Genomic DNA, 14,643 nt, shown 5'->3' with positions numbered 1-14,643 from the left:
ATATATTTTGTTCTTGAGATAACCTCACAGAAAAATCCAAGAGGCGTAACATCTGACGACCTAGCTGGCGACTCAATAGTACCCCTTCATCCAATCCATTTATTGAAAAAGATTTCATTCAAGTAATTTCTCACCATTAAAGCATAAAGGAGTGTTGCGCCGTCCTGCTGGAACCAGACAGTTTCATGCGGTAGGGTCCGATCTATTCGATTGGGATATAAGTTAGCCAACTGAGGAAGAACATCGTCTCTTAGGATTCTTAAATATCTTTCCGCTGTCAAATTACCATCTACAAATATAGGACCCATAATATGATCTTCTATAATACCTGCCCAAAAATTCAACTTTTGAGTATACTGAGTGTGTGTCTCACGCATTCAATGAGGATTCTCCGCTGACCAATATCTACAGTTTTGTCGGTTTACCTCTCCGTTGGACGTTGGATTCTCCGCGACAAAATATCCACTTTTAGCTCATCTTCAATGAAGTTCGGTTTTCTTTTTAACGGTTTAACATGTCCAAGTTCTCTGAATTGTGCATTAATTTTAGACACAGTACCTTGTGCAATATTAGGCAACTGAGGATACCTCTGATTAAATAAGTCTACTACTTCAACTTGACTTCTACAATTCTCCTCGTAACCGATCATCATTAAAATCTCAATTCGGTGGGTCTCAGTTAAATATTTCATTTTTATTTATGCAAGAAATGAGCTTTTAATTAGGAATTTATTATTTTAATACCAACAGCTGATTGATAACAATCCGCATTATTTACTGATTTAGTTTAATTAGCAGACTATCTAAACAGTTTTTACCTATTCATGACAAAAAATGAATGATGAATGAAATTTGATCAAGGTACGAAAAATTGGATACCTCGGCCATATTCTGAGAGTAAAAAAATACGCAATCCCTCAACTAATCATCCAAGGAAAGATTGAAGACAAGAGAGGAGTAGGTAGCAAACAATTGTCGTGGCTACGGAACATAAAGAACTGGATAGGCATAAATAACACTGGTGATCTTTTGCATGCCGCAAAAGACAGACGTCTGGCCTTAAGATAATTCGCCAACGCACTATAGGTGCACGGCACTATAAGAAGAAGAAGACAAAAAAATGTTAACACGGTTACTAAACATAAATTTTCTCCAATATACTGACACTTAGAGTATAAGTGCATTGTCTGTAGGTATTTAGCTAATTTAAAAATAATATCATTACAATAATATCAACACGTGATAAATTATTAGTTTCAAAATTTCACCTTGTATTATTCATTATAGACCCTACATGATATAGTTCGTTGAAATCAGGTTGTTAAGAATATTTTAAAAATATAAAAATATACAGGGTGTTTCATTAAAAATAAGGATTATGGACTATGCCAGACTTGCGTGGATCACCCTGTATATTTAAATTTATGTTTAAAAAGCGCACATTTAAATTTAAAAGTTAACGTGTCCCAGAGTTTTTTATTATTTTCTATAATAAGGGCATAAACAATTTTATTCCATAAGTGGTTTCCACACGGTATGTATAAAAGGAGTTGAATGCAAAAAAAAAAAATTTTACACATACTCTGCAGTAAAATTCATTGTTAATTTTTTTATTAAGTATTTAATGAATGAAAAATAAACAAGCAAATTTAACATTTGTCAACATATATGCCCCTACTGAGAATGCTCCTGAAGAAGAAAAGAATGAATTCTATGAGAAACTTGAAGAATTGTACGAAGAAATACCAAAGAACGACATACTAATCCTGCTAGGAGACTTCAACGCAAAGATAGGGAAAGAAGACACGAACAGAGAAATCGCAGGAAAAGAAACGATCCATCAAAATACGAATAACAATGGCAGGAGAATATGTAATCTAGCAGCAGCAACCAATACTTTTATTATTAGCACTCAATTCAAGCACAAAAAAGAGCACAAAGTAACGTGGCTAATACCTGGAACAACAGATGGAAACCAAATAGACCACATCCTAATCTCAAAAAAATGGAGAACAATTGTACAGAATGTAAGGTCATACAGGGGAGCCAATGCTGATTCGGATCACATTTTGGTGATAGGCGACATGAAATTGAAGATACTTAAAGATAAAAACGACAGAAAGAAAAGAAAGAGGTGGAATCGGTCGAAACTAAATACAGATAATGCAAACAGAAAATTCTGCACTAAATTAGAAGAAAAACTACTAGTCCTAAAACCATCAAACATAGATAAAACATGGGAAGACATAAAAGATAGTATCTTAACAACATCAGAGGAGACGATAGGACTAATGGAAGACAATAAAAGAAAGGATTGGTACGATAAAGAATGCGAGCAAGCTAGTAAAGACAAGGACAAAGCAAGACACAGGTGGGTGGCCACAGGGAAACAAGAAGATCTCCTACACTATAAAGAGAAGAAGAAAGAGTCAGACAAATGCTGCAAAACAAAAAAGAAGAAATGGATCGAAGAATTACTGCAGGAACTCGAAGCCAATAGTAATGACAATGCAAAACTATACAAATACATAAAATCACAGAGAAAAAAGGAGATACCGGCAAATATTGGAAAAATGGAATGGGAAACACACTATAGAGAACTGTTTAAAAAGAAAGACGAGGCTGAAAATGCAGAAAATGAAGAACAAACAGAAAATCGGAATGAAGAACAATCAGAGCCTCCCGCATACAGCGAAGTATTGGCGACCATAAACAGATTAAAGACAAGGAAAGCAGCAGGACCAGACGACATTATAAATGAGTTCTTCAAGAAAGGGGGAGAGGAACTAGCCCACAGAATCCACAACCTAATAGAACGAATATGGGAAGAAGAACGCATGCCGAACGACTGGAATTGTGGTCTGATAACACCAATCCCTAAAAAAGGCGACAAGACGAAATGCACTTACTACAGGGGAATCACGTTATTAAATACAATGTACAAAATATTAACTAATTTGATCAGACAAAGAATAGAAAAAGAAACTAGAACAAAAATAGGTGAATACCAACATGGATTCAGGGAAGGTAAGTCAACAATAGATGCAATACACATTGTAACGCAAATCGTCGAAAAAAGTTACGAGCACGGAATAGATCTACATATACTGTTTATTGACTACAAGCAAGCTTTTGATAGTGTAATAAGAGAGGAGCTACTTAAGGATATGAATCAATTAGGCATCCAAGAAAAACTAATAAGTCTCACGAAAATGACGTTATTAGACATTATTTAACATTGCCATAGAGGGGGCAGTAAGAGCAGCCAAAATTATGGGAACGATTATCGAATCTTCAGCCCAACTGATAGCGTATGCAGACGATATTGCACTGGTTACTAGAGATTTAAAAACCATGCAGAACATAATATTAATACTAGATAAAGAAGCAAATAAGAGAGGGCTAGTAATAAACCAAAGCAAAACGAAATACCTCAAGTGTTCAAGAGAGAATACGAACATAGAGAAAGAAATTAAGCTTGGTGCATATACATTTGAAAGAGTACACCGTTTCAAATACCTGGGAGTGATGGTGAATGACAGAAATGACAGAACGGATGAAATAAATGAACACACCTACTGGGTAATAAAACCTACTGGAATTACCAAAAATTCCTGAAAGAAAAGTACATTAGTAAGAAAACCAAATTAAAAATTTACAAGACTGCAATCAGGCCAGTGATCACCTATGGTGCAGAGACGATGTGCCTAACACAAAAAGATGAAATAAGGTTGGGAATCCTAGAGAGAAAGATAATTCGACGAATAATGGGACCGGTGAGAATAAGTGTAGGCGAATTTAGAAGATTAATTAATGAAGAAATTAAAGAAGTCATCGAGGGTGAAGACATAATCAAGTTGGTGAAGACGCAAAGGCTCAGGTGGCTGGGACACACAGAAAGAGCTAACCCAGACTCTACCCTAAAGCGAATAACTGGATGGAGACCAACAACAAAGAAACCAAAGGGGAGACCCAAAACAAGATGTAGAGATCAAGTCTTAGGAGACATAAAGAAGCTGAGAATCTACAATTGGAAGGAGCGCTGTAAGGACCGGAAAGAAGGGAGGAAAATTGTAGAGAGGGCCAAGTCACACACGCTGCTATAATAAAAAAAAAACAACAGCGGACTGATTCTCCGCAATAAATAAATCAGAGAGCCCAAAAGGTCGGCAAACACTCCGCCAGGAGTGAATAAGCCATGATGATGATGATGATTTAAAAATGACAATATACATAACTTACGTATATGTTTAATTTACCATATATGTTTACAAAAGGAACATTTTTATTCTCGAGAGAGAAAATATATCTTCTGTCTCTCTCTTACCTATATCTTACATATGTAATGATTTTGCCGATTCACTTAATATATACGAATACACACAAATTTCCAACGTCGAACGCGCGTATATAAGTAATATATTAACTATATATATATATATATATATATATATATATATATATATATATATATATATATATATATATATATATATATATATATATATATATATATATTGTTACGAACATGCTTTTGACATGGCTCATATAACGGTTACAACTCCAACAAGGCCACAAGAACATTCGCGATCCTTCGAGTGAGAGACAGAACAACAGGTCACGTAGGCGAATTAGAGGTGGGACAACTCCTGAATGTTCTGGAACTTAATACTTTTGGTATATAAATGACGCAATGTTAGAAGTTAGTTTAGTTGTTAAGATACTACCGAACTGTAAAGTTATAAATAAATATATGTATATAAATTCGAACCGCTCGTTTTATTTAATCACGCTACAATATATATATATATATATATATATATATATATATATATATATATATATATATATATATATATATATATATATATATATATATATATATATATATATATATATATATATATATAAGTATAACTTCAAAAAATGTTTGTGGAAGATAAAAATAAAAAACCAACAACTCGGATTATGTTGTAAAATTTCATTTTATTTTAAAATTTAGCATTTTTGTAGGATACAAGAAACTCTCGAAAGAAAGCGAGGGTCTGGAAGACCAAAACTATACTAAATTTAGATACCTATGTAAAAATAAAATTAATATTTTATTATAAAGAGAAGAGACAGAAAATATATCTTCTGTCTCTCTCTTATCTATATCTTACATATGTAATTATTTTGCAGATTCACTCAATATATACGAATACACACAAATTTTAAACGTCGAACGCGCGTATAGAAGTATAACTTCAAAAAATTTTGTTGGGATCTGAAAATTACGTTAGTAGATATACGTTGTATACTTACCATATTATTATGTTAGACAATTGATGTAAAAGTTTTGACCAATTTTTGAATTAAATTTCGTTATTTTCCAATAGGTTCAGTTAATTTCAGATATAAAGTGTTTGAAATCTCTAACTACTTCCCAAGATTGTGATAGAAAGCAAGCTCGACCCCCCCCCCACATACACACACGCACGCACGCACACACACAGTCCTTGGAACTCCTCAGACACACCACATACCCCCTCGTGCCTTCGGAATGTCACTGTCTCGTCTTCTATTACACTTAGTCCATCTTACGTAAATTCCGAAACATTAATCTTAGTCGCTACATAGTTCGTCACACGAAAGACCATTGTTCGAGCAATCAATCGGATCGTCGTCAGAATCCTCGCTCAAGTTGATTATTATTTGATCAAAAACGACATCGAATTGTGGTTCTTTTGTCACAAAATTATCCTCAATCCAAATAATTTTATCATAAACTTTTTTCCATTATTCTGCAGGAAATTTGTCAAAAAACTCATCGCATAATTCGGTGACATTTAATCATTTAATGTCATTTAATTTAAAACATTTTTGGATCCAACAAAATTTATCAGTGCTGCCCATACCAGTTCAATTGGATTTAGATCCGGATGATAAGGAGGCAGTCTTGATACCTCGTGTCCAAAACTTCTAATCACAGAATCTATGGAATATTTAACAAATCGAGGCTTATGTAATTTAATTGATTCGTAGAGATCTGTCTGAAGCATATCCTCGGTGTACGGTATATTTCGTTCTCTAAGCCACATTTGCATATCCACTTTTCTGCCGAAGTTGGAAGTTTATTCTCTCGTTTGTTATGGTACGCTACGGTGCATTATCCAACACAATAACGCTGTTAGCAGGTAAATTTAGCAACAGTTTTTCCGTAAGCCACTTGTGATAGTTTTCATAATTCATATCGTCGTGGTAGTCTCCAGTTTTAGATTGAGATTTCCATCTCAGATACGAATCCGTCCTCAGTTCGAGCAGCACTAATAATTAATCTCTGTCCTTTTGATACTGGTTTCCTCAAACCGTCGGAACTGTTATCACTCCAATTATATTCTTTTAAATAATCTGAGTGCAAGTATGTCTCATCCTTAAAAACAATTGTTCGCTTTTCGCTGCGAAATTGTTTAATTTTTTAAGATAATCTAGTCTTAATGTCCGTATTTCATGTTTTTCTATTAAAATATGTCGATTATTTTTTGTTTTTTTCCAACGAAATCCTAAATTATGAATTTTTTTTTTTTTTTTTTCGAAGAGTTTCTCTGCTTCCGGTGTACTGCAATTCTTCCACAATTTTTTGATGTAATCTTTTAATTTTCTGCAGCATTTTCTCCTGAATATGGAAGTTTATTATAAATCGACGTAACAAGCTTTCGTCAACTACATCCATTTTTAGTTTGGAAACTCTGTGCTTTTTTGTAGACGGAGAATTGAACAGATTTCTGCTCGTGCAAGCTTTATCTGTTACCCGACCTTCCCTGACTATTCGTTGAACTGATCTTAAGCTTATGCCATACCTGAAAGAAAGCAATTTTTCATTGGACCAGAAAAAAGCTGAAAATAATACAAATATATTCCATTTATTTTAGTTTTTATAAAAGTTTAATTTTTGTTGTTGAACTATATACCTTCTGGCAACTAAAAGATAAAAAATGCTCTATACAGCAAGTTATGAAATAAAAAAAATCTACTTTATGGAAGGGATATTTGTAATATAAGATCACGGTACTTTCTGCATTAGTTACATTTTAACACGTAGTATAACAAATGAATTGTTGAGAATACCTAAGTCTAATAAAAATGTACATGCAAGATTTGCATTTCATCTAGCCTCAAAAGCTTACAATTTATTACGCCGTACTATTAGGAAGATTAAAAACTATAAAAACTTTTCACTTCAATATAAACTATTCATAAATGATACGTATAACTCGATTATAACAATTAAAAGATTATAACTAAAAAATCAGTCATTTATGTGTTAAAGTATAACCCAAAGGTTTGCCTTTTAATACATTTGCCATTTTAATAAATATAAATAATAGTTTATACTATAGGGTCACTCCAAAGAAAAATGTAAATACTTGACAACACTGTCAGAAATCTAGCATTAATCACACCATGTGAACTCATATGTTTTATGCCTCAAATTGCTTTGAAACAGTACATTTTAATTATATTATTTTAGTGAATCTGGTATTTTAAAAAAAAATTTAAATTCATATAAAACACGAACAAATGAATATTTGTTTCTTTTGATATTAGTTTCAGTTAGTTATTAGAAAAAAAAGTTATAATTGGCCCTTGGTAGATTATCGGATAAACTTGGCAATACTGTCGAAACTTTAAAAACACTATTATAGTTGCCAGATTGCAACAGATGTTCCGCAGATGTCAATTTTATGACTAGGTACTACATATAATTTCAGGCTATTGTTATTTGGGATTGCCATTTTTATCAAATTTGTGTACGGAAATTTATAAATCTGTAGTAATTTATTTTTGCATAATTCTGTATAATTCCAAGTTTCAATAGAAGTATCTGTTCGGGGGGTGAGTTTTTTTATTCTCTAAAACTCACATCTACTTCTACATGGAACTAATCCACAACGTTCAATAAAATATTAGTTTTGGTTTCATCCATTAGATCTGCAGTCATTATAATAATTGTATTTTTTCAAATTTACGTTGCCGAGATTAAACTATCATTATTGATAATTTAATCCACAAAATGTGAATAACAAAGTAAACATATATCGGGAAAGATGTTTAATTAAAATTAAAAACTTAAAAATTAAACTTAATTTAAATTATAATAAATTAATTAAACTTCATTTAAAAAAAAGAATGCATAATATATTATATCGCATGCTCTTTCGTGATTTATTAAAACGACATGACAACACTGTCAAATACAAAACCAAACGAAACTTTCCTTCATTTGTAGCTAACTTCACCGGCACTTTCTATAATATACTTTTGCCGCTGAAAATATATAAACTCATGTGGCAAAAGTATATAGAAAGTGCCGGTTAAGTTAGCTACAAATGAAACGTCAAATTTGCGTTTGCGGTATTGCCATGTCTTTATTATGTAAATGTTTTATGCCTCAAATATGCTTTGAAACAGTGCATTTTTATTATATTATTTTATCGAATCTGGTATTTATTTGACATTAGTTGCAGTTAAAATCCACTAGGAAACTAAGTTCCTGTAGCTGGCTGGATACCATGTATCACAAAATTTTTTATTTCAAATCCTTTATAAAAGGTATATAATAGAATACCCAAACGGGCTATATCACAATTACATTACAGAACGTTTTCGGAATGATGGTGGAATTTACATTCCGAAAATGTTCTGTAATGTAATTGTGATATAGCCCGTTTGGGTATTTTATTATATACCTTTTATAAAGGATTTGAAATCAAATTGTTTTAGTTGCAGTTAGTTATTAGAAAAAAAAAAAAAAAAAAAAAAAACTTAGAGGATAAATTTGGCAATAGTGTCAAAATTTTCAAAACACTATGGTCTGTTTTTTAACCAGGAGGAGTAATTCAAATTTTCCGCGCCGTAATTCTTGTTTCTAATTGGTCCAATCGCAGGCAAGTTTACTCCACTAAATTGTGAAATTTTAAAATTCAAAATTTATATCGACAATTTTTTGTATTTTCTGTGGTATTCCTTACATTTTTTAGATTTTTCGTTTGTATTTATATAAAAACAGTTCTTTTCAGAACTATTTAGCGACATATTAGTGATTAGTGTTATTAAGATAACAATATGGATTCAATTAATTTTTCTCCACCAAAAAAACGCCGAGTACATTTGGGTCATTTATCTACAAATGAGAAACAATGCATTTTAAACATGTATAAACAAATCAAAAGTGATAATTCTGGAATGAAAATAACAGCCACGGTAGCAAAAATAAAACAGGCAACAGGTTAGTTTTGCAGAATAGTTATAGTTAAAATCAAGACTTACTAAAGTAATGTGCTAATTTTAGGTGTTGCGAATTCAACTATTTACCGAACAATTAAAGAATATAAGCAAACTGGAACAGTAAGATGTCCTAAAAATATTGGCGGTCGACCTTCTATTCTTGCAACATATGATGAAAAAGTTAAAACATCTATACGCCAGATAGTACACAGCTTCTTTTTCAAGAATGAAATGCCTACATTAAATAAAATTTTAAGTGAAGTAAACAACCGCCCAGATCTTCCAAATATGTGTCGTTCATTATTATATAAATTCTTGAAGCAAATCAATTTTAAGTAAGTAAATATAGGTTAGCCACAATAATAAATAAAACGTGCAACCCAAAAAATATATTATGTCTGAATTAGGGAATCGATTAGAAGATAAAGAGCTTTAAAAATTACTGAAAATATAGATTTTTTTTCTATTTTCTTTGCTTATAACTTTAAAACTATTCATTTTGGAGCAAAGCCGTACAAAAATAAAATAAAGGTAATGATTAAATTTCCTGTTATACGAATAGAGGTTAAAACTGTCTTAATTTATTTCCCTTGCTGCAAAATAGCAATACCATTAATCCAAAAGATGCTTTAATGTTGTTAAAAATAAATTAACAAAATATAACTACTTCTTTTTTCCTATGTTGTAGACCTTTTAACGCTCTAAATGCAAATTGTCTCATTTGAAAGCTGTATAATTAGTTAAACAATCTTTGTTTAATTAAATAGTCTTTATTTGATCAAGGAAATATAAACACAGATGACATATTCTTCTGGGGCGAAATCAGAACCGCTGAAACTGATAAGTACCCCGCCAGGTAAAAAAAAATTAACAAAAAAATTTAATTTGTTTAAACAAAGATTGTTTAAATAATTATAGACTATTCAAATGAGAATATTTCTATTTATAACGTTAAAAGGTATATGTGTGGTAAGTTTTTGTAAAAAAAATTCCACAACGTAGGAAGAAATACCTATGTGGTTTTATTTTGTTATAAATAAATTAATTTATTACAACAAAACTAAAGCCTTTTTGGCATTTAGAAGTGCGTTAGTAAGGTAGATGTGTGTTAGAAAAAAATTTATTTATTTATTATAATAAAATTAAAACATATTTGGAATTTGATAATGCGCTATTTAGCTGGCTCTACTCGAGTTACTTCGGATTAAAAAAAAATGAAGAAAATTGCTCGATTGGAAGCTGAGAAAATGCATTTTTTTATGTATACCGATTTTGAACTTTGAAGTTAAACTTTCTTCAACCTATTTTTTTTTGAATTTTTGGTATTTTTATACCAAATAATCGCTCAATACTGATTGTTTTTTGTTGTGTACTGTGTATATAGTGTAGAATGAAATATATATTACTTGAAAACTACTTTATTATAATATGTAAGTACAATACTAAAAACTATGAATCTTAACCTTAACCTTCTGCCATCCGGTTCTCTCCTTCTTTTCTTTTCTGTTACCATCTGTAATACAAACTTAAATATATGCATCAAATATAACATTTTCTTCCTTGACAATGAATTTTTTTACAAATTCATTTTTACAATAGGTTTACATATTCTTGGAGATCTACTTAAGGTAGGTATAACTTTGGTATCAGAAATCGAAAATTGTCCAATAGATTTGTCAAATAAATCTTTATATTTTGTAAACAATTGTTATAACTCCTTTTCTGCATTTGAGACAGTGTTCACATTGTGTAAATTTATATCTAATGAATGGATCCACTCTCTCCCAACCAATGAAGGACCTTCATCATCAAGTATATATAATTTCAAGAATTTAGTTTTATTCTGATGCTCAACTGTCACCAAAGCCATACCTAAAACATGTAATTCATTTTTACAGTAAGTAGCTAACTTTATATTAGTATTTTGTAATTGTAATTCAGTACAATTCTAATTAAATACATTTTTGTTAATAATACTGACTACAGCATCTGAATCAATTTCAAACTGTATCAGTTTGTTATTTACTTTCAAACTAATAATAAATTTATCTTTTAAATTAGTTGAATGTACATTTAAAATTTCCTCAACAGCATTTATGTTTTTAGTTTTCAAACAAACTTTTTGTAAATGTCCTCTTTTCTTACAAAAATTACATACCAAATTTTTCTTTTTACATTGATTGGCTAAATGAGAAGCATCCCCACAACGATAACATATACCTGTTTTAGTGTTTGAACTAGAATGTGTAATATTTGTACTTGAATTTACATTTTAACTTGTATTAGTATGTTTTTTACTCTTATTGAGTTTTGAATATTTTGTTAATTGAATTATTGTAATTTAATTGATTACTGTTCTTTTCTGATCGTTTCCAAACTACTGTCAATCTCTACTGCTCGATCCAAGTCTAGATTCCTTGTTTCCAATAGTCTTGCTTGTATTTTTTTTTTGGAACGTAATCCAAAGACAAATTGGTTCCTTATTACAGATTTTAGATATGCTTAAAAATTGCAATTTATTGCTGTCTTCTGTAATGCTAGTAAGAATTCTTGCACTGATTCTCCCTCGGCTTATTTTCTGGTTTGAAACCTGTAAATTTCAGCAATTTCCAAAGGGGCATGATTGTAAAAATTGTACATTACATAGTGTAATAATTTCATTCTATGTTTTATCATCTGGTACTTACTTGTCACATAGTGTATCATAGGCTTCAGGACCCATATAATGTAATAGATAAGATAATTTCACATTGTGATCTATTTCAAAAACTTTAAAAGCTCCTTCCAGGCGTTTCACCGATCGTGACAATTTTGTAACTGATTCATTAAACAATTCCACTGTAAATGTAGAATGAAGATGTATAAATTGTATATATGGATTCTGTGTTACTTCCTTAGCAACTTAAAATTCACAAATTGTGGGGCACGGCTCTAATTTTAATATGTATGTAAGTACAATCAAAGAATATAATACATATTCTTTGATAATACTAATACTAAAAGCAAAGCTTTGCTAAAAGCTACGAATCTTAACCTTAACCTTCTGCCATCATGCGGTTCTCTTCATCCTTCATCTGCCATCATATTTTATATTTTCTCTTCTCTTTCTTTACCATCTGTAATACAAACTTAAATATATGCAACAAACATAACATTTTTATTTTATGTTATGAGTGTTTTAAACATATGAAAAAATGTATAGAGAAAGAGAACCGAAAAAATAAGGTAATGGTTTAAAAGTTACCATCCTACTGTTTAGGTATAGCTTCGTCGCAAATACCGGTCAAATTTGACCGGTTGTATCTCAGGAACTACTCCTCGCAATTCAACTTTTTTTCTTTTACAAGAAGCGTCTACCGAGTCTGTTCCAGTATGGTTTTTTCAATAATCTATTTGTTTATAAGCAAAAAAATTGTTTATAACTTTAAAACATTGCTGAGACCGCCTAAATAATACGATTTCAATTCTGTAGTGTATTAGACCGGTAGACTGCGTCTTTATATTTAAAAAAAATTGCAAACATCTAAATGGTCTAATGTTTGTTCTAAAAGTTTTTAAAAAATTTCAAATTTGGTGGACGGTTTGAGTAGATTATAAAAATTTTCTAAACCAATTACGAAGGACCTAAGTACAACCTAAATGGTTGGAAGACATTTTTAACCACTCATATATTATAGGAAATTTAATTATCTTTGTTTTATTTATGTACGACTTTCCTCCAAAATTAATAGTTTTAAAGTTATGAGCAAAGAAAGTAGACAAAAATCGATATTTTTAGTAATTTTTAAATATTTTAATGTTTTTATTAATGCTCCGGACATATTTGAGAGGGAGCATGAGTCAATTGTTATTATTGAAGTTATTACCTAACTTTTTCTGCAAAAATCCGAATGCCACATGCCACCTCTCATATCCAAAAACAGACTTTTTTCACAGATCTGCCCTGGTCTAAATGTAACATTCTATTGTTTTGTAGGTACTTGAAGAGAAGTCGAACAAGTATTCTAATTGAACGTGATGATATTGTCAGATGGAGGCGTAATTACCTAACTTCTATAAAAAGGTACAGAAGTGAAGGTAGGCCCATTTATTACCTTGACGAAACATGGGTAAATGAAGGTCACACCAAAGATAAAGTGTGGGTGGACTGTGCCATAAAAAACCCTAGACAGGCATTCGTTAAGGGGCTGTCTACTGGTTTGAGAAACCCATCGGGGAAAGGAAAACGCCTCATAGTTTTACATGTTGGATCAGAGTTAGGATTTGTTAATGAAGGGGTTTTACTTTTTGAGGGAAGAAAGACAGAGGATTACCATGAAGAAATGAATGCATCTGTTTTTGAAAATTGGTTTAATAGTATCTTGCAAAAATTACCAAAAAACGCTATCATTGTAATGGATAATGCATCATATCACAGCCGAAAAGTAGAAAAAATTCCGACAACATCATCAACAAAGAAATATATGCAAGAATGGTTACAAATAAAAAACATTCCTTTTGATATGGAGATGGTTAGGTCAGAACTTTTACATCTTGTACGTGTAAATAAAGATAAGTATAATATGTATGTAACTGATGAGATGGCTAAAACAAATGGTCAAATTGTACTGCGGCTGCCTCCATATCATTGCGAGTTGAATCCCATTGAGAAAATTTGGGCCCAGGTGAAAAATGAAGTGGCACTTAAAAACACGACATTTAAACTTAAAGAAGTAAAAAAACTTCTGTTACAAGCTCTCGAGAATGTAACCACAACACATTGGCAAAATTGTGTTAATCACATTCTCAAAGTGGAGGAAAAAATGTGTAAATTAGATGGCATCATGGATAGTGTAATAGAGCCGTTAATAATTCCAATTGGCAATGACAGTAACACAAGTTCTTCAGAAGATGAATAAATTGTATCACTTGTATCTTCAAAGTAATTTCCTTCTCTAGATGTATATTTTCATTTCATCTTTCTTATTCATTATCCAAGTGTTACAAGCATACAATGCCAATGGTCACGAACATTATACCATTGCACTACCTACTTTTAGTAGTCTCTTTTGTATTTCTTTCCTCTTTATCAATTATTGTCACTCACCAAATATTTGAATTTGCTATATGCTGTTCTCCTTAGGTCGAATAAAAATAAATATCACAGTTCACATACCTAATATATCATATCGTGTTTATGATCATGTGAATCTGAAATTGGTTGTTTGGTGCAATGATAATTGGTTTCTAATAAGCATTAGTCAACTAACAAATCTAAGTTCCCTAACTTTTCTTCATCCTTTTTGCATGCTGTATGTGTACCTACATACTTTCCAATTTTCTGCAGTGACTTTCGATAAAGCTTCCTCAACATTCTTTTCACATCAACTAATTTGAA

At 31.3% G+C, this 14,643-nt stretch overlaps 1 protein-coding gene and 1 long non-coding RNA gene across 2 annotated transcripts; one reads left to right on the top strand and one right to left on the bottom strand.

The window, feature by feature from the left end:
• The first annotated feature begins 2,290 nt into the window (after window positions 1-2,290).
• On the top strand, window positions 2,291-14,411 carry LOC140450445 (uncharacterized). The gene is made up of 3 exons (XM_072544085.1): window positions 2,291-2,370; window positions 9,314-9,601; window positions 13,243-14,411. Exons 1-3 carry the CDS (start codon window positions 2,291-2,293, stop codon window positions 14,162-14,164), a joined length of 1,290 nt encoding a protein of 429 aa, XP_072400186.1. The 3' UTR covers window positions 14,165-14,411.
• Window positions 10,669-12,329, bottom strand: LOC140450363 (uncharacterized). The gene is made up of 2 exons (XR_011952010.1): window positions 11,954-12,329; window positions 10,669-11,856 (listed from the first exon to the last, which is right to left on the bottom strand). It is a non-coding gene; the product is annotated as an uncharacterized lncRNA (long non-coding RNA).
• Window positions 14,412-14,643: the final 232 nt, after the last annotated feature.

This window comes from Diabrotica undecimpunctata, chromosome 9 (genome assembly GCF_040954645.1).
Source record: "Diabrotica undecimpunctata isolate CICGRU chromosome 9, icDiaUnde3, whole genome shotgun sequence".
Taxonomy (NCBI): domain Eukaryota; kingdom Metazoa; phylum Arthropoda; class Insecta; order Coleoptera; family Chrysomelidae; genus Diabrotica; species Diabrotica undecimpunctata.
This window is presented reverse-complemented; position numbering and strand designations above follow the sequence as displayed.